This window comes from Ahaetulla prasina, chromosome 12, assembly GCF_028640845.1.
Source record: "Ahaetulla prasina isolate Xishuangbanna chromosome 12, ASM2864084v1, whole genome shotgun sequence".
Lineage (NCBI taxonomy): Eukaryota > Metazoa > Chordata > Lepidosauria > Squamata > Colubridae > Ahaetulla > Ahaetulla prasina.
In genome coordinates this window covers 27,024,824-27,049,834 of record NC_080550.1, presented here as the reverse complement: position 1 = coordinate 27,049,834, position 25,011 = coordinate 27,024,824, and the positions used below count along the sequence as shown (strand labels likewise).

The following is a 25,011-nucleotide window of genomic DNA, read 5'->3' as shown; positions in this document are numbered from 1 at the left end:
CAGAAACCCCCCTTGCTGGCTGGGGAATTCTGGGAGTTGAAGTCCCCCAGGCTTAAAGTTGCCAAGGTTGGGGACCCCTGTCCTAATGAATGCAATATTGACCTCTCAGTGCCGCATAGTCAACAAGAGCACTAGAGTCCCCTTGGCTGCGCTTTCCAAACACAGAAGCGGCCTTCCCTTCCAATCCAATCCAATCCAATCCTGGCCCCGCGCTCCCCTTCCCGGGGGACGAGCCAGAGCCCCGCCTGGGCCCACCGAGGACGAAGCGAGGCCCCGGGGTCCGAGTCGCCCGCGCCGGGTCTGGCCGGGGAATCGGCCGAGCGCCGTTGCGGAGTCCCGAGGGCGCCGCTTGGCGAAAAAGAGCCGCTCCGGGCGCTCAACCGTTTCCGGCCGCCCCGCCCCTCCGCCTGTCAGTCCAGCAGAAGCCCCGCCCCGCGCAGACCCCTCCCCTCGGCGTCCGGCTGGGAGCCGCCGCCGCTGCCGTCGCCGCCGCCGCTCCTCCGTTTCCGGGCCGCCGCCGCCGCCGCCCAACCACCCGCCCGCCGCTCCGGAGCGCAGCCAGCAACCGGCCGAGCCCGCCTGACGGGCAGAGCGCCGCCGGCCTTCAGCGCGGTGGCAGGTGAGCCAGGGCCGCGCGCGCCGGGGCCTGGGTTCCCTCAGGAGGGCGGACGCCGCCGGCCCGTCCGCGCTGGGAAGGGGCGCCCCGCCTGACGGCCCTCCAGCCGGGACGCCGCCCAGCCCCGGGGCCGGGGGAGTCCGCGGAGGGAGCGGGGGAGAAGGGAGGGCCCTGCCCCGAGGGCGAATTCTGAGGGCGGCGAGTGCGCCTGCGCCGGCCCCCCCCCGACTCGCCCCTCGCGGCTCGGGACCCTCGGCCGCTGGGGGGGAGGGGCGGGAAGGCCGCCGGGCCCGGAATCCCCGGCTGCTCCGGAAGGCCGGGCCCGGTGGCCTCGGCTGGAGTGGGCCGCCCTGCGTCCCTGGGCCGGTTGCCTTCGCAGCAGCAGCGGCGGCGGAGGGAAGGTCTCCCGGGGCCGGTCGTCGTGCGGGGCTGAAAAGCGGCCTGGGGCCATTTTAGGCTGGCCTGCTTTGAGTAGGGAACGGCCCGCTCTTAAAGAGGGGATCGGGTCAAACGAAGGACTGCTTTCCTTCCGTTGGTCTTGAACGGGGGGGGGGGGGCGGCGGAATCCGAAAGCGCCTCGTTTTTTGGGGTGGATCTTGCCCTGCCTTGAAAAGTTCATCATCCCCAGCATCCTTTGAGAATCAACAATGTAATGTGTCATTTCCAAAGCTTAAATATTTCATCAAATAGTAAAAAAAAAAAAAAAAAAAACCCAGAAAGAATAAGCCAGCATCTGAAAACAGAACCTGAAGGAAGGAGCTTCGTCTTTTCTGTTTTTGAACCTCTTAATATGATTGAATTTTCAGGAATGACTTACAATAAGCAAAGCAGGATCCCCTGTATTGTAAAATTGTTATTTTTAGGTTACTCCTTGGTGTGATAAATTTGCCATTAAGTTACAAGGTTACTCCTATATAGAGTTTCTAATTGTGCTCAGTAATATTAAACTGCTTGAGGTATAATATCTTGCTTTAATGCAATAACAGTATTAAAATACACAAGACGGCCCAATAAACAAAAGCGTTGATTATGAAAGCGTGGCGAGCTAGTGCTGTAGCTTTATTTCATTATTTTGAATGCTATAAATAAAAAAGACACGCCTATAAAATTGTTTGGAATAGTTCTTATATTTTTGGATAATGTAGTTGGGCTATTTGTACATAGATTAGTCTGCTACAGCAAAAATTTTAGAGTTGTGATTCTTTAAAGAGTAAAGGAGCTCATTTATTGTGCTATATTTTGCATAGACTAGACTCCAGAATCCTTATCAACCAATCCATGAATTATCTCAGTTTAGCTGATTTCATAGGTTCAAAGGGGTGGGTTCAGAGAAAAAGAAAAGGCAAAAATAATAGAAATTTACCATTATGCAAAAGATTGAGCAGGGACATCTTTAATTTAGAGTTCAGTTGTTTCACACAGGCTGTTTATTTGAAGTTTATTCAAGAAATGAGCTATGGAAAGTTAAAATTTGCCATTTTTACATACGTTGTTATTGAATCTTATATCCTTTAAATGTGTTCGTTTGAATTCAGAATTATCCCACTTGTAACTTTCAGGTTGTTTTTATATAGCACAAAAAGTACAGTTTATAAAGAAAAGGCATACTATGAAACTGGTCTGTACAGGTAGTCTTCGATTTACAACAGTTCATCTAGTGACGGTTCAAAATTACAATGTCACTGAAAAAAAGTGACATGACCATTTTTCACATTTATGACCATTACATAGTCACATGATCAAAATTCAGAAGTGTATTTTCGACAGTTGCAGTGTCCCGGGTTCATGTGTTCACCTTTTGTGACCTTCTGATAAGCAAAGTCAATGGGGAAACCAGATTCACTTAACAACTGTGTTACTAACTTACCAAACTGCAGCAGTTCACTTAACGATAAGAAAATGGAGCAAAATTCATTTAACAAATGCTTCACTTAACAACAGAAATTTTGGGCTCAGTTGTGGTCGTAAGTTGAGGACTACCTGAACTGCTCTTCTAGCAGTATTTGTGTTAGATTCCCTGTGTGGTTTCTACTTTAAACATAATTTTTCCAAATTCCTTGGTACGGTATATTTTTTACATTATGTCAATTCGTGTTTCATTTTCCTGCAATTGGAAGTATATTGCAGTTTATATGTATGTAAGACTGTTCTTTATTTTTCTAGCAGTGCTGTTCAGTCTTTATATTGCCGAGATGATTGTTTTACCTATGCAGCTTTAATAAATTTAATCCTGTGATGCTGAAATGGCATATATGCCAGTGTTGCCGATGGAAATGCTGACTTCAAGTTTTTTGGAGCCGCAGTAGAAGTTGCTAATTAAGGAAAGTCATTGTTCGGTCACTCTGGTATGACATGAAGTTGATATGCGGATTGAGATCCCAATTGTGCCGTTAGTGAATGGATTTGGATAAGTGACTGGTTGGATTCACACATTGTATTCATCTGTAATGTGGCCTGTTTGGCCACTGCTGAGTCTGTAATGTGATCCGCCAATTAGGACTTGTAGACTATAGTTTGTGAAATAATATAACTGTGGATCCAACTAATTATGGGTTAGTTAAAGAATATAGTTAAGCACAGTATGTGAGCCATCTATGTTTTTGAAAAGTTATGGAAATGATGGTATAGGAGAAGCTTTAAGAGAACTTAATAAAGGCATTAAACCTGTAGTGTAGCATTGTAAAACTTCCAAGAACTGAGTACCCTTTATAGAAAGGTTTTCTTCTCTAAATGTGCCACAATGTGTGCTTGTCTTTATGAAATAAAAAATCAAATAAATAAAAAAAACGACTGTTGAGAAGTGCAGTCAGCCTCTCAGAAATTCTTGATGAAGTTTTGTGGCTCCAGGAGATGGGGCGGATGTTACCTTGCTCTTCTGGATTCACAGATGTTAAGGATGGTCCTGATTAAAAGGAAGAGAGAAACAAATAGCCCAACAGGCAAGAGTATTGCAGTTTTCTTCCGCAGCCATCTTTGTAAACAGCTTGTTTTTGGGCATAGATGTCCTACAAGATTTTTCTTAGTAAATTATATAACCCTTTGTGTACTACTTAGTGTTGCTGGTTTGAATAAATATACCTGTCTCATAGTCAACTCACATATTAAGCATGATTTATTAATAAACCACAGTTAGCTGGCTTGCCTATTGTGTTAAGATACAAATTGTGTTTGATAGACTACAGTTGTCAGGTTGCCACAAGCTAAGCAAAAGTCAACAAATCATATTTAGTCAATATGATTTAGTCCTCTCAATTATGATTTGTGAATCATGGTTTATGTCTTATTAAAATGTTCAAATGCTGTAGATGCAAGAATCTTCTTTGAAAATATAAATTATGGCTGCTGACATCTATATTTAAAGATATTACATTGTTTTAGATAGTGTAATTCGTGAATATAAGCAGAACTAAGTTAAAACCATGTTACATTTGATGCAATATTTGAACTCAGCATCTATTCAAAGTCTTATTAACTAGGAACAAAACTTAGCATAATGTGTGAACTTGCCATTATGCATGCATCAAAAAACAATTAAGGATTAATAATTGTAGGATAACTCATGTTATAAAACCTCTTGTAGATGATATTGTATTCTGGATCCTATTATATCTATTGTACATTTTCAAGTCTTAAACAGGCAGTTGATTTATGAAAATGAATCTTATTGATGCATAATAAGGTTAAAGCAAAAGTGTAAACTTGAAGGTCCAATCCTAAATTGCAGTTATTCCGCTGACGTACCATTATAGCAAGAGCCCTGTATGTTCCTTTTAATGCAAAAAGTACTTGGTAGTATTTGTGCACAGAATTATATTTCACTTTCAGATATCTGTGTTTTGATACACTTGTTACATTTTCTGTTGATTCTGCACAGGGGGAAAAATAGTGTTGTAGACATGAAGTTTGGTACATGTTATAAATTTTGTGATTATTGCCTATCCAGAAATGTTAAATGGATAATTATTCTTTATTAATATGAAAAACAAACTTCAGTTGTTCAAAATATTGGATTCACAATCAGAAAACTTCATAAACCTTGGTTTTAAAAATCACAGTGCTTAGGTTCATAGAACATACTAAGTTGAAACTAGCTAAACCATGCTGGTATTGGAATACAGAATAACAGTTGGAAGGGACCTTTGAGGTCTTCTAGCCCAACCCCTGCTCAGGCAGGGTATAACATTGCAGACAAATGTTTGTCTAGTCTCTTCTTAAAAACTTCCAGTATTGGAGCACCTACAAAGCCTGGAAGCAAGTTGCTGCACTGATTAATTATTCTAATTGTCAGAAAAATTCTCCTCAGTTATAGAGTTCTTCTCTCCTTGATTAGTTTATTAGTTTCCAGCCATTGCTTGTTGTTCTGCCTTCTGGTAAATAAGTTGACCCCCTCTTCTTTGTGGCAACCCCTCAAATATTGGAGCATTGCTATCATGTCACCCCTGATCCTTCTTTTTATTAAACATTACTAGACATACCCAAATCCTGCAAGTATGTTTTAGTCTCCAGTCTCCTAATTATCTTTGTCGTTCTTCTCTGTCCTCTTTATAGAGATTCAACATCTTTTTTACATCGTGGAGATCAAAATTGGATGCAGCATTCCAAGTATTACGGTATCTTACTAAGGCATTATAAAGTGGTATTAACACTTCATGTGGTCTTGATTCTATCCCTCTGTTAATGCAGCTTAGGACTGCATTGGCTGTTTTGGCAGCTGCAGCACATTGCTGGCTCATTACCTAGCTGTGAACTTGGAATTATAATTTCTTACATAAATTATCATGGAGACATGTTGGCCTGATTCACAATAGTCAGTTTAAACACCGTTTGTTCAATTTGTCATTCAAAATGCTAAAAACCAAAATCAAGCCAACCATATTATAGCTTAATTTAACTGATTATTGTTTGGTAATTATTGAGAGGTCAACATTTATGAAAATTATGAAAGCTTTGCCTTTTATTTGTGAAATTAGTGCAGTACTTCAGATGAGTATCATATAAGTACGTACAGATGAGACTACATGTATGCAATGACATAAAAACGTGAATTTTTCTAACCTTAATGTGATTTAATTGTACACATCAGCCAGCTTGAGAATAAAAGTTGCTAATACAAATCAGTTATTAGTGAAAGCTAACAATACTCAATGCATGCTTAATACTAGTTTTCTGAAATTAAAACTTCGAGTGAAGCCAAATATGTTGCTGGTCATCTTCTTTTCTTTTACCTTTTCCAGAATTCTTCAGAGAGCTAGGTGTTCATAAAATGTGTCCAAACATATACCCTGTTTTCCCCCAAATAAAACATCCCCTAATAATAAGCCCAATCGGGCTTTTGAGCGTATGGCCATAAGGCCAAGTGTTTATTTCAGGATTCAAAAAAATATAAGTCAGGGTCTTATTTTGGGGGAAATACAGTAATAATTTTCATTGCATTACATTTCAGTTAGCTATTGACCACGTTTCATGGTTTACTTTAAATTCACTTTATTGAATTGCCAAAATGGTTGGATCCACAAGTGTGAAACCATTATGTAATTTATTGATTTTTGGCTTTGGGCATAAATCCAGCTACTTGTGCTTTGTTCAGGAAACAGTGGCTAAAGCGAGTATAGTTTAGCATAATCCATGAACTCAGTTACCTGGTCTGTACATGATGTCAAGCCATTAAAGCCAAAGTTTATAAACTGGATTCACATACTGATCTAAGGCAGCATAGGACTGAACCATATTATGGTTTGCATGATGCACGAATAAGCATTACTTTCCCCATTATTTATTTAGTCCTTAAACTGCTAGATTGGTTTAGTTTTGAGTAATTTCATATCTTACTGCAGTCCACAAATTACTAGTTAAATGATGGAAGTCTGTGATAATAAAATGAAATTTCTCTCTCTGAGCAGATTGTGCTTAAAATTAGAGATAGATATAGACTGTGCTGAAAAATTGTAAAATATGTTCAAACTGAGAAATCTCACCCTGATTTAGTGGATTAATGATCAAGATAGTAGATTTAGTAGGTAGCAGTAGGGTGCAGATGGAATTGTCATTTGGACACTGCAGCTGAACTCCTCTTCTTTAAGACTGGGATCTGGAAGGGCAGTGAGCTGTTCCTCTTTAATGCTGTGAGAGATGCTTCTCATGAAGGCTTGTGCTATTGTTTATGAAGGGGAACATGTATGGCACAGTTGCAAGCTATGCATAGCAACCCTTGGCGTTCTTACCTGTCCATACCCTCTTTTTCTTTCCTGCATACTTTCAGAGGGAGGCTTTTCCCCCTATTTTTGAGAATGTTACAGGAAATAATTCCAAGCTGCAGGGTGAAAGAATGTGTGGTCAAACGGAGCACAACTGAAATTGGTGATCATTAAGACAAACAGCTTGTTTTTTAGTGAGTGCATTAAAAGCAAGTGCCATTACTTTGTTTTCCTCAAAATTCCATAGCCTTAACATTCATCCATTGTTTCCTTTTGCATATATATTTCCCATTATATACTCTTTATTTGAAAAAATAGTAACAGTGGAGGAATTGGAGTTTTAACTTCAAATAGAACTATTTGGAATCCATCTGACTTTAAGCGTTTATGTCTTTCTGCAAAAGGAATATGGGAAGACCAGTTGCTATGAATACTATATGACATGAATGTTCCAGAAGCTAGGTCTGACAATTTCAGTATTTCCTGTGAGGTGGAAAGTCTTAATCTTACAGTTAGAAAAAAATCCTCTTTCCCATTGAAAATAGAGCAAATTATTAGAAGCTTAATAAGTTAAAGTAGAATTACTATATCTTTCCTTTATCCTCCATTCATGTTGGACTATAATTCCTTTATTTCATGGCCATTGGCCAACCAGATTTAGAAGCAGAGTGATGATGCTCCAACACAGTTGGGAAATAATAGTCTATAGAATCGCTGAGCTGAGCTCGATTGTCTATGATAATTAACTTTTAAGATAGCATGACAGAAGAGAGCAGTGGCTTTCCTGTCTTAACACAAGGGGCTTTAGCAGTTTGTACATACCTGGCATCGTCATTTTTAGAAATATTGTTCAGTAAATGTTAATAAGTTTACTATATTTTGTGCCTTTGCAAATTTATGGCTGTCTTTTCAGAATTTTTAAAGCTCTTTAGCTATACTATATTAAACAAGCCAGAAAGAGAATTGGGGTCTGTAGAAAACATCTACAGACCCCTGAATATAAACTGTTTCAATTTCTTCCCTCAGGACACCTCTGTAGGACATTGCATGCCAAAATAGCCAGACACAAAGACAGTTTTTCCTCATGCCATCAACCTGCTAAACACATAATTCCCACAACACTCTTTTATGCCTAAGGATATCTAACCACATAGTTGGACTGTATTACTATTATCCTTCTTCTCATCTTTCTAATACTTACTCCTTTCTTACGATTATCACTTCGTTGGTTTTATGTACACTGAGAGCTTATGCACCAGAGACAGATTCCTTGTGTGTCTGGCCAATAAAAAATATTTATGTTTGAAGAATGTTTTGACTGAGTAACACAGTTTTGAATTAACTATGAATTAATAAGGAGTGGATCTTCAAGTAGTTTGAGAGTTATCATCCAGCGTTCAGATTCTGAAACCAAAACTAATTGCAATTTGATTTTCAGTTTTTTAAAATAATTATCTTGAAATAAAAGATATTTATTTTTGTTATTGAGATTTTCAAACATATTTGGTTCACAATTGATTTATCTTTATAATTTTGCTAGCATTGATAGATAAAGCTTGGAAAAGCATTAACTAGGATAGGACACAAGTATTTATGGGTGGATTGACTCTAGACCTGTCTCTAACATAGTAAGACAGAGCATTTAGGTCACAAGATGTTTCATATGAGACACAATGTCTCATAAGACAAAATTGGGTTCACAGAGCTCTGTAGCCAGTCCTTATCTTGGCTTTGTTGTTTGTCTAAGCCAGTTTTCTTAACCTCACCACTTTAAGTAGTGTGGATTGGTATGCTGGCTGAGGAGTTCTGGGAGTTTAACTTGACTTAAAGCTTTTACAGATAACAACTTGCAGGATGTAAGTTGTTCCAAGTTGCCTTTTGCAATTGACTGATGTGAATTTGTCAATCCTAATGGTGTTCAAGTGGTGCTCCAGTTGTTTTGGGATTGCACCCAAGGCAGCTATTACTATTGGTGCTACCTTTACTTTCTTTTGCCAAGGTTGTTCAGTTTCTGTTTGCAGGTCTTTGTATTTTGTTACGTTTTCCATTTCCTTGCAGAGATGGCACTTACTATCTGTTGTCACAATTTTAGTTCTTTAGTACATTAAACCTGAGCAAAATGGCACATTTGGGATCAGTTCTAAGACTTTCTGACATGCCATTTTTTGTGCAACCTAATAATTTGACTTGTATTGCTTTGCAATTAATTTGTTGCTTGGTTTTGTGACTTGAAAAATATCTTGACTTAATTAAATCATGATGTTTGCTCTTGTATTTGTGGCTGAAAATATAATCTGATTAATCTAGTCAAACTGCTAGTGATTATTTTCTGATTTTATGGTAAAAGTATGTTACATTTTGTAGTGAAAAACTGATGTGACTAAGGAAATTTATGATCAAGATAAAAGGATTTTTTCTTTAAAATCTGAGCAAGTAAAATATTTATCTTCTACTTAAGTGATTTTATTACATAATAAAATAAATTAGCTTTAATCAATGGGATTTAATTCATTTTTGCCTGTTTTCAAAGGATATAAATTCAGTTAACTTAATAAGATAAAGTAAGTGTTCCTTTGTTAGTTTCTAGTTTTCTTACTTTATATTGTGGACCAGAAGTAAGGTGAGCTCAGGCTATGTTCTGTGTGGTAAGAAATGTTGAGCATTCAACATTTAACTCAATCCGATTATTAATAAACTTGTTCAAGAAGTTAAATATATGGAGTTCAATAGTGAAGATACTTAACAGTCATCAAATATGTTGAGGATTGCAGAAATGGTAAATAAATGAAAATATATTAGAACAAAGTGCAAGTTCATTAAGCAATGCAAACCCTGTATCATGAAAAAGAAGAAATTTGATCATGATTGGGGGATGCGATGGCTTCAGCAGTTAAAATTGGTGAGTAGTATTAACTTTCTGAAGTAGCTTTTTGGATCATTCATATGCAGTTTGCTTTTTCTCTCAGACTTTTAACTAAATGTCCGGGTGGATTTAAAATGTTTTAGTGGATCTTTAAATGCACGTTAAAATAATATAGTGGGTTTGTTAATAAGTCTGAAAATTAAAATTGAAATTGTTTTGAGTTACCAGAATTCCAAAATGATAGCTAAGATTTGAGAAATGTATATGTTGATTGTTCATTTACGCAGAAAAGTCCTTTAGTACAATTACCATATTCATGCAAAATGATAACTTGGATTTGAAAAGAATTCTCATTTCTTATTCAGAATGGTGGGCCTATGTACAGTGGCTGATTTGTTCTCACTTGGCTTCTTCTGTCAGTGGGTGCAACTACAATGACTAGAAACTTTCCAGGGATAAAAAATTTAATGTTGCATTCTAGCAAGGGCTTCAGGCGTTCTGCTCCCAAACAAGCCAGTAATAATTAGAAACCAGTGTTAGATCCTAGCTTTAGACTCTTAACTTGGTGGTAAGTAACTTCAAAATACAGAGGGTCTTGCTTACCAACCAGTTGTTTAGCGACTGTTCAAAGTTACAATGGTCCAATGAAAAAATAATCTTATGGTCCATTTATGACCTTTACAGTGCTCCTCAATCATTTTATTGCCATTGCAATCAGTATGTGTTGTCTTGTGCCTGATCTGTTTTTTCCCCCCTTGCACATCGAAAGCAATGAACCATGCCTGCAGCCTGGGGCTGAGGGCTACGACACATTATGCAAACAGCTTACAGTACTCTCTTGAAATCTTCTCCAATCTGTTTGCTCTGCAGGGGGTTGGAGAAGGAAGTGATTTCTGTAGACAATTTCTCCTTTGCCTTTCTGGCAAAGTGGAGAGATTGGCAAGAAAGACATTTCAAGAGAGTAAGCTGTTTGCTCTTCCACAGATCAAAAGGAAATGTTCACATTTGCAGTTGGAAAAGGTCAAGCAAAGGAGAAAGTGTCTATAGAAATGGGTATTTTCCTCCCCATCCCCATTACAGAATGGAGAGATTGGAGAGAAAGAGATTTCAGGAGAGTGCTATAATGTGTTTATTTAGCACTCCTGCAGTTCCCAGCCCCAGGGTGCAGTGTGACCACATTGCTTTCTATGTATAAAAGACAGTAGGCAGGCATGAGAGCATTCCCACAGGGTGAGGGAGTGACAGGAGGCAAAGAAGAGGAAGATGTGAAACTGACTAGTTTTGTCTCTTTTCATCTAGAAAATACAGGTAGTCCTCGACTTATAACAGTTTATTTAGTGACCGTTCAAGGTTACAACAGCACTGAAAAAGTGACATAACAACCTTTGGACAAGCAAAATCAAAGGGGAAACCAGTTTCACTTAACAAGCTCATTACTAACTTAACTGTGATAAGAAAAGTCATAAAATGGGATAAAATTCACTTAACAAATAACTCACTTAACAGAAAATGTGGACTCCGTTGAGGTCATAAGTAGAAGACTACCCATACAGTCATGGTCACCTGCTTTCGGAAATGCTTAGCAGTACAATTGTGGTTCCAATTAGGGTTGTTAACTGAGTATCAGATTTAATTATGATCGGTGACCAGTGGTTTGATGGGAAGCGGCAAACCAGGCATGGTTTTTTTCTCATCATTTTTTTTTAAGTTGGGAAGAACTAAGCAGACTCAATAGGACCATATAAATTAATATGCTGTAAACCAGAGGTGTCAAATGTCACGTCACATACTGGGACTTTTTTTCCCTTTTGCTAAACTGGGCAGGGCCGGGCCTCGAGTTTGACAGCTCTGCTGTAAACCATAAGCCAGATATATTTCACCTGATAAAGGAGGAGAGGCCCTACTTTTTCAGTAACCTCCCTTCCCCCCCAACCTTGGTTTAAATTATTTATCATATATTTATGGCCGCCCATCTCACCTGATGTGACTCTGAACGGTGTACAAACAGAGATACTCATGGACTCCTAATGGCTCATTGCAGAGCCAGAGACTGTGAGTCGTGGTAATGGAACCTGTGGGTGACCTTGGGGAAGAAGGGGAAGAGGGGCTGCCTGGGAAATAATCGGAGAACTGGAAGAGAGGCAGGAGCCCCAGGTGACTTAGGAACGACCTGCCATAATGGATCAGGCAGTAGCTGTGGGAAGTTTGGACTTTCAAATTTGCAAAATTCTGTTAATGCAGCCTTCCAGGAAATTAGAATTAACTCATTTGGTCAGATTTTCTTTCTGGTTTATCTGGAAGGGCTGAGAGTTTTAGTCCTTCCTTAAGCACAAAGCCAGCTGGGCGACCTTGGGCCAGTCACTTTCTCCCCCTCTAGGAAGGCGGTAATGGCAAACCACTTCTGAAAAACTTTCCAAAAAAACTGCAGTCCAGGCAGTCTTTGAGAATTAGGCACAATTGGATGCAAGAAAAAAAAGCTCATGGTTTGCCTACAGACTTTTTTTTTCTCATTATCCTTGGTCACCATAAATAATTCACCAGGTATGAAGGATATAAGTTGAGAAACTTCGGTTGCTTTTATGAAGGGCCATACAACAAGACTGAAATGCCAGCTCTAGCTCTGAAACAATGCACGTATTGTACATATAAGAGGACAAAAATACAATTCATTTCAGTAGCTCTTAATTCCAACTAATTTGCAACTAATTTCAGAGCTCTTAAAATACTAAAATATATGTTATAAAATATATTTTAATGCCAAATTATGTTTTATAAGTACATCATATTTTAGGAGCTGATCTAAAGATTTATAGAGTGGTTCTTGGGAGTAAAGATATCAAAATCCGTAGAAAGAAGAAGGAGCTTCAAAGCAAAAAGTAGCCTGAATTTAGGACAATCAAATAGTAGATAATCTCTCATTTTGATTAAACAGCAGTGCTGGAGAAGGGTATTTAATGCTTCCTTTTTTGAAGAAAAAGCAGCAATGGTTGTTACCCTTTATTCCTGTCCTGGTGGTCCTGGTGGTTCCAGCAATACAGGAAGTTCATTTGGGAAGTCTGCTGTTCTATTCCATTCCGTTCCGTTCCGTTCTGTTCTGTTCTGTTCTGTTCTGTTCTGTTCTGTTTTGTTCTATTCTATTCTATTCTATTCTATTCTATTCTATTCTTCATTCCAATATTCTATTCTATTCTTCATTCCAATTTTCTTTTCTGTTCTGTTCTGTTCTACTTTACTCTACTCTACCATATACATTTCCCCATAACACGTTTCTTCATCAAGATGATGCCAAGTTTTTCTTTATCAAAAGATGCATCCAAGGAAGTGATGCATTGTGGCTCAGGAAGATTTGGGTTTGATGTGGAAGCAGTGGTTGTATATTTATTTATTCATTCAATTGATATGATGTTTGTCTTATTGTTTCAAGTGATTCTGGCTGGCTTTTAATAGTATAAAATATACATATAAAAGTATTAAATTTAATAAGTAAAAGGTTAAAACTAACTGCACAGACGGTACTGGGGTGGACCTTTGTCTCTCCAGCAGAGGATGCCCCCTTTGGGGCCCCAAGCCAACTGGCAGAGCCAAATTTTAAGGCTTTTCCAGGAGGTCAGAAGGGAGGCAAGGGGTTCCAGAGGGTGGGGGCCACAGCAGAGAAGGCTCCTTGATCCCATTAGTTGAAATCCGTTCTCTATTGACATTTGCTCACGGTTCTTACCCCTCCGATTTTTAAGGGAGCATTTGCATCACTCTTCCTTTCATTGTATCTGTTAATGTGCAATTTCATTTGTCTTCAGGAATTCACACTGATCAATTGAATGATTACAGGCCATAAAGGTGTTTTTGTTTCCCAGCAATACAGTGAGTTAATGAGTCCAAAGTAAGACAATTTGAGCCTGGTCATTTGGGCCTCAAATGAGAACTCTGGGTTGGATTTGTTTGATGAGCCACTGGTTTGTTTTCTTGGCTCTCCAGGATATTCTCAGAATTTTCTACAAAACCAAAGTTCAAAGGCAAACTCTTAGTATTTTGCTTCTTCAGAGTGCAACCTTCACTTCCATTGAGTGGTACAGGGAATATCATGGCTTGTAAAGTTCTGAACTTTATAGGTATCCAGAAGTGATGGCACTTTAATCCCATCTTTTCACTGTGTTCTTTGGCTTTTAGTATTAGGATTTATAGATCTTTCGTGGTGCCATCAGCCAATGCAGCTTATTGAAGTTTCTTCCTCCAGTTCTAAAACCACACTTATTTTCTTCCAGTCCACCTACCCTTGATATGCAGTATATTCAATATATATATACGTTGACTAAACGTGGAGAGTGTATACAGTTTTGTTGGTCTCCTTTGCCATGTTTTGTTTATAATTTGGCTTTCTGGCCTGTACATATATTTCTCATGAAGACAGATGTTCTGGAATTCTGACTGCTTTTCACAGTTTGATGTGATCAACATAATCAAAGGCCTTTCTATAATCAATGGGGTTATTTTTGATAATCATGAATGTCCCTCTTAATAGGACTCCAGATCTGGCCCTTATGAAAACAAGGATGTCTACTCTTGTGCATTTATTTTGGTAAATTTCCTTGGCAAAGGAAACAAAAATGACATCTTTTTTTCCCCAAAATACTCCTTTCTCCATCCTTTTTTTTGGTCATGTCTGCAGATCTGAGACAGGATACTTCTGTTGAGCGTGAAAAAAGAAGGGGGTTGAAGTTTTCCTGGTAGGTAGTTTTTTCCAGTGTTTTTACTAAATACTTCTTAAGAAATATTGAGATTTTTCCTGTTTTGCTGAGATTAATTAAGCTTGCCTAAAGAGGGATGTGTGTGGGGGAAAAAATCACATTGCTTTCTGAAAACTTCCAACTCCTTGCACTGCATGTTACAAAGAAGACTATTTATAATCAATGTTAGTGATAACGAACAAGGCAGGACTGTTTCATATCCATTTTCAATTTATGTCTGGCAATCTTATAGAGCAGTGATGGATAACCTTTTCTGGACCGAGTGCACAAAGCAGCCGAACCCCCAAAATGCAATGCGCGCACATGCGCCCAAGGCCCCGCACATGCGCCCGTGCCCCCACACGTGCCCCACAGCCCCGCGCATGCATTCACGCCCCTGTACATGCCCCCTGCCCCCACACATGTGTGGCAGAGATCCAAAGACTGGCTGGCGGGAGGCGTGCGCACATGTGCAGCGGAGCTGAACTGGGGCGATGGCTTGTTGCCATCAGAGAGGGTGCTGCGGGCCACCTCCGGCACGCCTGGCCTAGGTTCGCCATCACGGTTAGAGAGTAAAATAATGTATTGTACTGGCCTTTTTCTGTTTCTTTTAGATTTTCAGTCACACATGAAGCATGACTGTAAAATCAATATGATTAAAATTATGAAACTATATAATGAAAATTTATTAACAGTTAACATTCAGGAATTTTAACTCCCAGTTAAAACATGACTGGGTTAATAGGAAGAAGAGGTGTTTATTATATACATGAGCCCTAAGCGGTTTAGGATTTTAAAGGTCAATGCCAGCACTTCAAATTGTGTCCAACAGTTGGTAAATAGTACAAGTTTTTCAGGACTGACACTGTGTGATTCCTATAGTTTGGTACCAGCTAGCAACCTGCATTTTATCTGACTCAGAAGTTTGGATACTTTTCAAGGGTAGCCTCATGAAGAGTTCATTCCTCAAGTTGACACAGGCTGTAACAGACTTGCGAATAAACGCCTACAAGTCTAACCAGCTCAGGAAAGGTGGCAATTGGCTGATAGTTATGAATACACACAGCTCATCGCAGAATTCTATAGATGCAGTGAAAATGAAGGTTAAGGAACATTTCCTAACTGCAGATGTCAAATATGTGGCCCACGGGCTGCATGCAGCCTACAACTTTCTGAGGGCAGCCCAGATCAGCTTAAAATGTAACTGAGAAATATTTAACAAAGTAAAATACAATAAAACACTGATGATATTCTATTCAATCAGAACAGAGCTGGAGGAGACCTTTGAGGTCTTCTAGTCTGACCCCCTGCTCTAGCAGGAGACCCTATACCAGTGATGGCTAACCTTTTTGCTGTCGCATGCCAAAAGCAGGAGAGCAGGGGGGGGGGTGTCACACACGCACCCACACTCATAATTCAGTGCGCCATACACATGCGACTCCCCCACACTCCCCCTGCTTTTGGCATGCAATGGCCAGGTAGGTTCATTTTTTGCCCTCCCCGGTCTCCAGAAGCTTTCTTGGGGACCGGAAGTCGGGACCGGAAGTCGGGAACTGTGTCATTTCCGGCCTCTGGAGGGCCTCCAGGGGTATTGGGAAGGCCATTTTCACCCTCCCCGGGTTCCTAGAAAGCCTCTGGAGCCTGGGAAGAGCAAAAAATGGGCTTTCCAGTCCCTCCAGAAGTTGGCAAATGAGCTGTTTCCAGCCTCTGGGGAGAGGGAGCCGTTTTTGCCCTCTCCAGGCTCCTAGAAAGCCTCTGGAGCCTGGGGAGAGCGAAAAACAGACCTCCTCCACCAAGACCCTCCCACAGGAGCTGAGCTAGGGCAACACTCACATGCCCAGCGATATGATTCGCCATCATTGCCCTATACTATTTCAGACAAATGACTGTCCAGTCTCTTCTTAAAAACCTCCAGGGACGAAGCACCCACAACTTCTGATGGCAAGCTGTTCCACTGGTTATTTGTCCTCACTATTAGGAAGTTTTTCCTTAATTCCAGATTGCTTCTCTCCTTAATTAGTTTCCATCCCTTGTTTCTTGTCCTGCCTTCTAGTGCTTTGAAAAATAAATTGACCTCCTCCTCTTCATGGTAACCTCTCAAATACTGGAATACTGTTATCATGTCCCCCCTAGTCCTTCTTTTCTCTAAACTAGCCAAACCGAAATCCTGCAATCATTCTTTTTTTTTAATATAAATTTTATTGAATTTTAACAATTAAACAATTTTCATTCAACTCTTGTGCATGACTGTGACCATTTACATATCATCCCCTTAGTGTTCTCCTATACTCTATATAATTTTACTAAATTATATTACTAATTCTAATTAGAATTTCTAATCCTTACTAATTTTACTACTGTTATTTCCCCTTTTTTCTTATTTTCGACCCAATTATGCCATTTCTCCCATATTACATAAAAATCCGAATCCATCTGTCCTTTCAGTTCGTGTCATTTTGTCCATCTTGGCACAATCCAATATTTTTCTAATTACTAACTCTTCAGAGAGTGTATTTGAGCTTCTCCAACATTGTGCAAATGCCAATCTTTCCGCCGTTGTCATATGTAAAATAATATGTTATTGTTTTTTCATATTTTGTTTTCATAATTCCTAGACGAAACAGCTCTGGTGTGTATTCTGTCTGGAAGCCTGTTACTTCCTGTATCCAACTATTTATGTTCATCCAGGTTTTTTTTGTTTCGGAGCATGACCACCATGTGTGAAAGAAGGTACCTTGCTTTTCTCCACTTTAAATTTCATTTTGTTGGATAGGACCCATTGTTCAAATCTGTCAAAATCTTTCTGGATCCTGAGCTTGTTTTCTAGGGTGTTGGCTATTCCTGTCACCTTGGTGTCATTTGCAAATTTGATGAGTTCCCCTTCTATTCCCTCATCTAAGTCATTTATGAAGATATTGAAAAGTCTCGGGCCTAAGATGGAACCTTGTGGTACCCCACTGTTTACTTCCCTCCATATAGATTAAGGATGACTCATTGAATATGGTTTGTCAGCAGTTACAAATCCATCTGGTGGTGATGTGTATCCCACATTTTTCTAGCTTACCAAAAAAAGTAGTTTGTGGTCGTCTTTGTCGAATGCCCTACTGAAGTCTAAGTGTACACTAAGTGTCTACTAATTTAGTCACTTTGTCAAAGAATAAAATAAAATGGGTTTGGCATTGGTTTGGCATGATCTGTTTTTAAGAAACCCATGCTGGCTTTTAGTTGTAACTTTTATTTGTTTCTAGATGTTTGCAGATATGTTGTCAACTATAAGTTGACTTTGTATATAAATATACAAATACGATGAAGACTATTGCTAACATAGTGTAAGCCACCCTGAGTCTTCGGAGAAGGGCGGGATATAAATGCAAATTTAAAAAAAAACTCTGAAGGGAACCTGGCTGAAGCTATCTTGTGCTGTCTCATGGTTGCCACAAACTCTTGAGAGGGGAAGGAAGGGGGGAAAATAGATATGCTTGCTACTAGTCAAAACAAAAAGTTTTCTCGTGGGAACCAACAGGTGGCAGTTGAGGGAGGGAGGAGAGCAGTGATCAAAGCACCCTGCCAGCTACTCCCATTGGACAATGTGACCTATGAGATCTGAGGAGGGAAGATTTGCTTTTTCTAACTAGGGAAAAAACCACAGGAACTTTTAGAGTTGGCTTTCACTAGCTGTGCCCATATGATGTATCTAATAAACGTGTTCTTTGAAGAATCTACCTGCCTCGGAGTTCTGATTTTAGCGGATGCACTACTCGGAACGCTGACATATGGTTTTTGATTATCTTTTCCAGTATCTTCCCAGGTATTGGTGTTAAGTTGATTGGTCTGTAGTTTCCTGGGTCTGTTTCCCCCCCCCCTTTTTTTTTTTTTGAACATGGGAACCACGTCAGCTCTGTTCCAATCCTCAGGTAAATTCCCCAGTGTTCTAGGATTTTTGAAAGATATGGTACAATGGTTCTGAGATAACATGCCAGTTCCTTCAAAACTCTGGGATGTAATCCATCAGGTCCTGGTGATTTGTATTCATCAAGATCAGATAGGGGTTCTCTAACCATTTTCTTGCTTATTTTAATTTTTACTTCTAACGTGTCTTTTACAGGTATGTTTTGGTGGGTTGGGCTATAGTTTTGTGTGTGTGTGAAGACTGATGCAAAGAATGAGTTAAGCACCTCTGTTTTCTCTCTGCTGTCTGTTACCTCCTTGCCATCTTCTATCTTAAGTGGACCTACTGCTTCCTTGGCTTTTTTCTTGTTATTTATACGTTGAAAGAAAGTTTTTAAATTATGGTTGACTTTTGTTGCAAGTCTTCGTTCATTCTGAGCCTTTGCTTTCCTGACTTCCAAAACAGATTGAAAATTCCTCTTTCCAAAAAGGAAGGATTAATTAATATCTATTAACGTTTGGACTGCAAATAGTCCATGATTGTTAACGTCATAACATTTTCAATGTTTAATAATTAAAGTTGAAATCAACTTAGAATGCCTTCAGAGAAGAAGGAAAGAAGTTGAAAACTGAAAGAGAGGGGCAATCTTTTCTTTTTTCTATTTTTTTCTTTTATTACAATATTAAATTCAGAAAGAAAAAGAAAACAAAAATTTAAATGCTTAAAAACTATTGGGAGAAATGCGGTCCCACATAAACATCGGCTCATAGGGCTGAATGGGATCTTAGAGGTCTTCTAATCCAACCACCTGCCCAAGGCAGGAGTCCTTATTCCATCCTGGACAAATGGTTGTCCGATCTTTTCTTGAAAACCTCTAGCAACGGAGCACGTTCCATTGATCAATTATTCTCACCATCAGGAAATCCCTCCCTATTTCCAGGTTGGATCTCCCTCGGACAAGCTTCCACCCATTGCTTCCTGACTTGCCCTCAGGTGCTGTGGAGAATACATCACCACACGCTTCCCTGTGGCAGCCTTTCTAATGTTAGGCGATAGCTACTATGTCTTCCTTAAGCTTTTTCTTTGTTAGGCTAAACATACCTAGTTCCCTTAGCTGTTCATTGTACTGTCTATCCGGCATTGTTTTATCTTAACTAAGAAGTAGGTTGTGATCTACTTTGTCAAATACTGAAGTGTACCTTTGCTATATCCAAAGCGTTTCCTCGATCCGCTAATTTAGTCACTTTATCGGTGAAGGCAATACAGTTTGCTTGGCATGATCTGTTTTTAACAAACCTATGCTAGCTTCTAGTAATCGGCTTGTTCATTCTAGGCACTCACAAATCCGTTGCTTGATCATCTTTTCCCAGTTAGGCCAATAATATGTCATGTAGAGCTTTATAAGAGCCGTTGTGGTACAATGGTTAGAGTGCTGTACTGCAGGCTACTTCTGCTTATCACCAGCTGCCTGCAATTTGGCAGATTGAATCTCACCAGGGTCAAGGTTGACTCAGCTTTCTGTCCTTCTGAGGTCTGTAAAATGAGGAGCCAGATTGTTGGGGGCAAGAGGCTGACTCTGTAAACTGCTTAGAGAGGGCTGTAAAGCACTCCGAAGCGGTATATAAGTCTAAGTGCTATTGCTGTTATAAGCGACAATCGACACCTTGAATCACACCCAGAAGCCTACTAAGAGTCAGAGCAGTGGCATCATATGGGTATGAGAGACGCCAAAACCTGCCTGAACTGGATCAGTTACAGTTTCTGAATGCCCCTCATAGTGTATCTTTGTAATATAGAGCATGTTAGAGTAATCCCAATGGGAAATGATTAAGGTAAGAGTTGCTGTGTGAAGTATGAGTTACTGTGAGCAAGGCTTCCTGTTCCAGAAATGTTGGGGCACAAACTGAACCTGTGCAAAGGTCTCCTTAGCTGCTGCTGCTCTTGGAGAAGGAGCTCTAGGTCCAGGAGGAACCCCAAATTCCCTACCAAGTTCTCTGAGGAAAGGTATCCCTAGGCAGAGTTAAAAGTGGAAAAGGAGGCCTCCTTACAGCCACTCAGCCTTCTCAAAAACGCCAGTAATCCTCCATTAGACCCACAAAGGCCCCAGACAATGGGAAAGGGCTGTTTTGATTGGCCCAGAATGGAAGTGTGCAACTGGGAGGAAGCCCAGCTTTTGCATTCCCTTCCAGCTAGTATTGATATGATTTACTTTTTTTATAACTTATAACCCTCCTCTGGATAGTGAGCAAGCTCTAAATATTCTAAATTTAAAAAAAACCTCCATAATTTAATAAAAATGCGACTATGCTCAAATCACTGGTCTCTAGGTGCTCAGGTGATTTGCAAGTAACATTGGAGAACAGGAAACCTGTCTTTTTAATACTCTTGAACTTCATTTTTTATTACTGTTTTTCCTTTCTTTTTGCTGTTTCTGATGGACTTGAAAGCCAGGAATGTGGCATTATGTTTTAGGTGTAAAAGTGGCTTGCATGAGAAAGAAAGAAATCTTTTCCAGGCCTTATCCTGTATTTTTTTAATTTATAGTTTCTGAGACCTATACAGGTAGTCTTTGCTTTATACAGCATTTCACTTAGTGTCCATTCAAAGTTACAACGGCATTGAAAAAAGTGACATGGCCATTTTTTACACTTGGACCATTGCAGCATCCCCTTTCTTAGCTGTGGCAAAATGAAGCAAAATTCAGTTAACAAATGTCTCAATTAGCAATTGGCTCAATTGTCGGGAACTATTGTATATGTATACAGAGATGTATGCAAGTGTGTCACATAAACAGCTTTTTTTAATCCACCCGGAAGATCTCCAGTATTAATTTCAGTTAAAACTGCTGATCTAAGCTGAGAAGTGGCAACGCTGGGGGTTTTACAGTATTTCTAAGTACTCTTCAGCAAGACATTTTCTTAAAATCGCTCACATTCAAATATAATCTGACTTTTCTCAAGGCATTTTGCAAGATCAAAAGTATAAATAGAGGAAGTGTTGAATGTCTGAACTTTAGATTGGTCTGTAAATGACGGAAGACTTGTGATATCTTGAATGTATTTATCGTATTTCAGTTCAGTTTACAAATAAGATACATAAGTGTTTATGTGATAATCTACTATCCAGATTATTGTCAGACAGGTAGAAGTTAACTTTTTATAATAGAACATATTACTAAACAATAAACTTTTTGCAATTTTCCCTTGCCAGGAAATGACCTAGAGGCCTTACATTTCTGCGTCCTATATACTCTACAATCAAGAAAAATGAACCCTGAAAGCACCACTTAGTAATATTAAAAGGAAACTACCTCAGCACCAAGAAGCAAAAGTGGAAAGGCTTGCAATAAAAAGAAAAGAAAACATACGTTATGAATAAAGTGTAGTAGCAAAGACTCTAGAAAAATATATGCTTTTTTTCAGTATTAAGATGGGATTTGACTGACGGGCTCTGTCAAATCAAGAAGTTATTTTGTCTGCTGATGTTAAGACTCAGTGATTCTTCAAGAACAGTCATAGTCTGCATTACTCATCACTGTTGAGCAGTGATTTTGCTTTTCCTTTCCTAATACTAACTGAAGAAGAATTTAACAATGGTACTACTTTTTAAACATGAGTTTTCTTCAATTTAAAACAATATTAACACCAGGTGTCAGAAATACATTGACAGGAAAACTACAGCAAATGGCTTTTGTGTCTTGTACCTTGCAACAACATTTTGGGTGCCCACTGTAGGATGCTTAAGGAGGAAATAGTATTTTTAGTTACCACCACTTGCTTTTATGATTATAATTTGTAATTGCAGCAGTGCTGCATTTGAACAGCAAATTGTACAAGTCAGCAAAACAGCTGCCATTTACACTACCGACACCTAGTACCTAGATTTTTTTTTCTTCAAATGCCTTTTCTGGAAATTATGTGCATGCTCCTCTGCTATTGCTACACATAGATGGCTTTCCAAGAGAGCAACTCATGAGAATGAATTAATTCAAAAAACCCTTGGCCAAGTACTTCCTTATGTATTGCTGCAGTGCACAAGAAAGTAAAATGGACTATAAGCGGCGCTTTTTGCTTGGCGGGTCCAAGCAAAAAGGGCAGCAACACCAGCAGTATCAAGTGCCAGAACTGGGCAAGACTCTGGGCGCCTCCTTAGCATCTTCAGCTCCAACCTCTCCTCTGGTTTCCCTGGCTGCTGCTGGCAGCTGCAGTCACGCGACTCCGGTCGCAGACCTCCAGCAGGGAATCTCCAGATACCTAGATGCACTCAATGTATTTTGTCGTGCAAGCACTTTCCTCACAGACCTTTTCAGCAGTGTATTCCGGAACTCGCACTATTCTAAGGCAGCTATGCAACTGAAGGACGTGCAGGAACATGTCATGGAGGCAGCAAGTCGACTCACAGCAGCAATAAAACCAGAAATTGCAAAAATGCTCATGGAACTTAGTGCTGGAGCAGCCAACTTTAAAGATCAGAAGGAGTTCAGCCTACAGGACATTGAGGTAAGTTGCTTCCTTTCTTTAGGCAAGATCTGCTGAGAGGTTTTAGGGTTGCAGTCAGAGTAGACATATCCAACAGAAATTAGAGAAACATCTGAGCTGGTATTTTCTTTGGAAAAATAGTGGTGGTATTATTATGAAATGTTTAGCAAGTGGAGTGATGCTGCCATAACACATACCTTCCCAAGTAACTAAAGGACCGCTAATAAATGTATGACAAAACAAACCTTCATGGGATTATGGATAAATGGTAAGTTAGCTTTATTTTGATACTGACGTTATAAGAATGAATGCAATTATTGTTTTTAATTTCCCTGGAATCTATGGATCCCTTTTCTTTTATATCAATCCCTGTGCATATGGGAAATAAAATACAAAAATTCACCAACATATCCATCTGTTACTGCAGTGACGGTTCAAAAAATAATTGCATTTTAGTGTAGAGTTGGATGTTTAAAATAGTAACTGAATCCATATTTTTGAGTATGCTGCTTCTAGACGTTGCTTCTAGACGATGACACTGATCTAAGATGAAGTTTTGAACTCTTTGACTCTTTTTTAAGGTTTGGTACAGTATTCAGAAATAAGGCCCATCGGTAAGGTTTATGACATGCACTGGATTCCTGAATACCTTATGAAGTAGTTTCCGATGGTCATGGCGCCACTTTATGAATGTAAAAGGTGGTAAAATGCTTGTTTTGCGGTGTGGTAGAGTTTGATGGACTCTTCCAGCAGCAATCAGTGTATATTGAATGAGAGCCACCCATACTGATAACACACCTGTCTGGAATAATCATGAGCTCTCTTGAATTGGTAAAGCCCAGTGCTGGAAAGATGGGAGATCCTCTGCATTGCTCCTCTATTTGTGGAGAGAGAAGTTCAGCTAATTTTGGATGGAGCCATATTTTTTTTAGCATTTTAGGCTTGCTGAGTCGCTTTTAAAAAGGGCTCAGAATAACAAGAGTTATAGATAGGGACCTGGGAGGTCTTCTATTAACACCACCACCACCACCCCACTTAAGCAGGAGAGCCTACACAGTCCCAGACAAATGGGGTCTAATCTGTTCTAATCTAAACTTCTGTGCTGAAGTCCCCACAACTCCTGGAGACAAGCCATCTCACTGATGGTTTCCACTGGCAGGAATGAAATAGAATAGAAGAGAGTTGGAAGGGACCTGGGAGGTCTTCTAGTCCAGGCCCCTGCTCAAGCACAGAGCCTATGCAATCTTAGACAAGTGACTGTTCAGTCTCTCCTTAAAAACCTCCAGTGATGGAGCGCCCATGATTTCTGGAGGCAACTTCTGTTCGACTGGTTAATTTTCCTCCCTGTTAGGAAGTTTCTCCTTAATTCCAGGTTGCTTCTCTCTTGGATTAGTTTCCATCCATTGTTTCTTGTCCTGCCCTCTGGTGCTTTGGAGAATAATTTGACCCTCTCTTCTTTGTGGCAGCCCCTCAAATACTGGAAGACTGCTATCATGTCGCCCCTAATTCTTCTTTTCTTTAGACTAGCCAGACCCAAAACCTGCAGCCGTTCTTAATAGGGTTTGGTCTCCAGGCCTTCGATCATCTTAGCTGCTCTTCTCTGAAGTCTCAACATCTTTTTTTGTAGTATGGTGACCAAAATTGGTTGCAGTATTCCAGGAAATTTCTCCTTGGTTCCAAAATGGCTCTCTCCTTGATAAATTTCCATCTATTACTTCTTGTCCTACCCTCAGATACTTTGGAGAATAATTACCCCCTCCTTTCTGTGACAGCAGTTCAAATATTAGAAGATTGCTATCATGTCACACTTAGCTCTTCTCTACATCAGACCAGACATTCCCAGTTCTGGCAACCGTTCATCATATGCTTTAGCTTCCAATCCCCTAGTCACCTTGGTTGCTCTTCTGTAGGAGATGATCCGGCTGAGCCCAAGGGAGGAGTCAAATGTATCATAAGTCACGAGACCCTGCGCTCCGGCAAGAGATCTAAGTCCAGCCCACCACCATGAATGCCGCCTTAATTCCTGCTCATTTGACCTTGACTGTTAACAGCTCAGGTTCTTGTAGAGAGCTTAAGTTTGCAATAAATCTTTATACTCATTTGAACTGCCTGAATCTCGTGATTTCTCCGGCGCTTGTCATTTGGAGTTCCTTGGTAAAACCATGATGCTTTACAAAATGTGTGGCTGTTGAGAGTCTTAAGGGGATGCGGTCTGGTCCAAGGCTCCTGTGGTTTGCTCATTCAAAGCTG

At 39.9% G+C, this 25,011-nt stretch overlaps 1 protein-coding gene across 5 annotated transcripts in view; it reads left to right on the top strand.

The window, feature by feature from the left end:
* The first annotated feature begins 435 nt into the window (after window positions 1–435).
* GARRE1 (granule associated Rac and RHOG effector 1) overlaps window positions 436–25,011 on the top strand; it is a 72,242-nt gene continuing 47,666 nt past the window's right edge. For 2 of the 5 annotated variants that reach the window (XR_009151893.1, XM_058154780.1), the window contains exons 1-2: window positions 436–619; window positions 21,494–22,782. Coding sequence is in view for 3 of the 5 variants with exons in the window: in XM_058154780.1 (XP_058010763.1) it covers window positions 22,300–22,782 (483 nt within the window). In the remaining 2 variants the exon portion in view is untranslated. Of the gene's footprint in view, window positions 620–5,164; window positions 5,227–14,376; window positions 14,395–17,009; window positions 17,125–21,493; window positions 22,783–25,011 lie in introns of those variants that run through there. The other 3 variants (XM_058154781.1, XM_058154783.1, XM_058154784.1) reach the window with 3 other exon arrangements.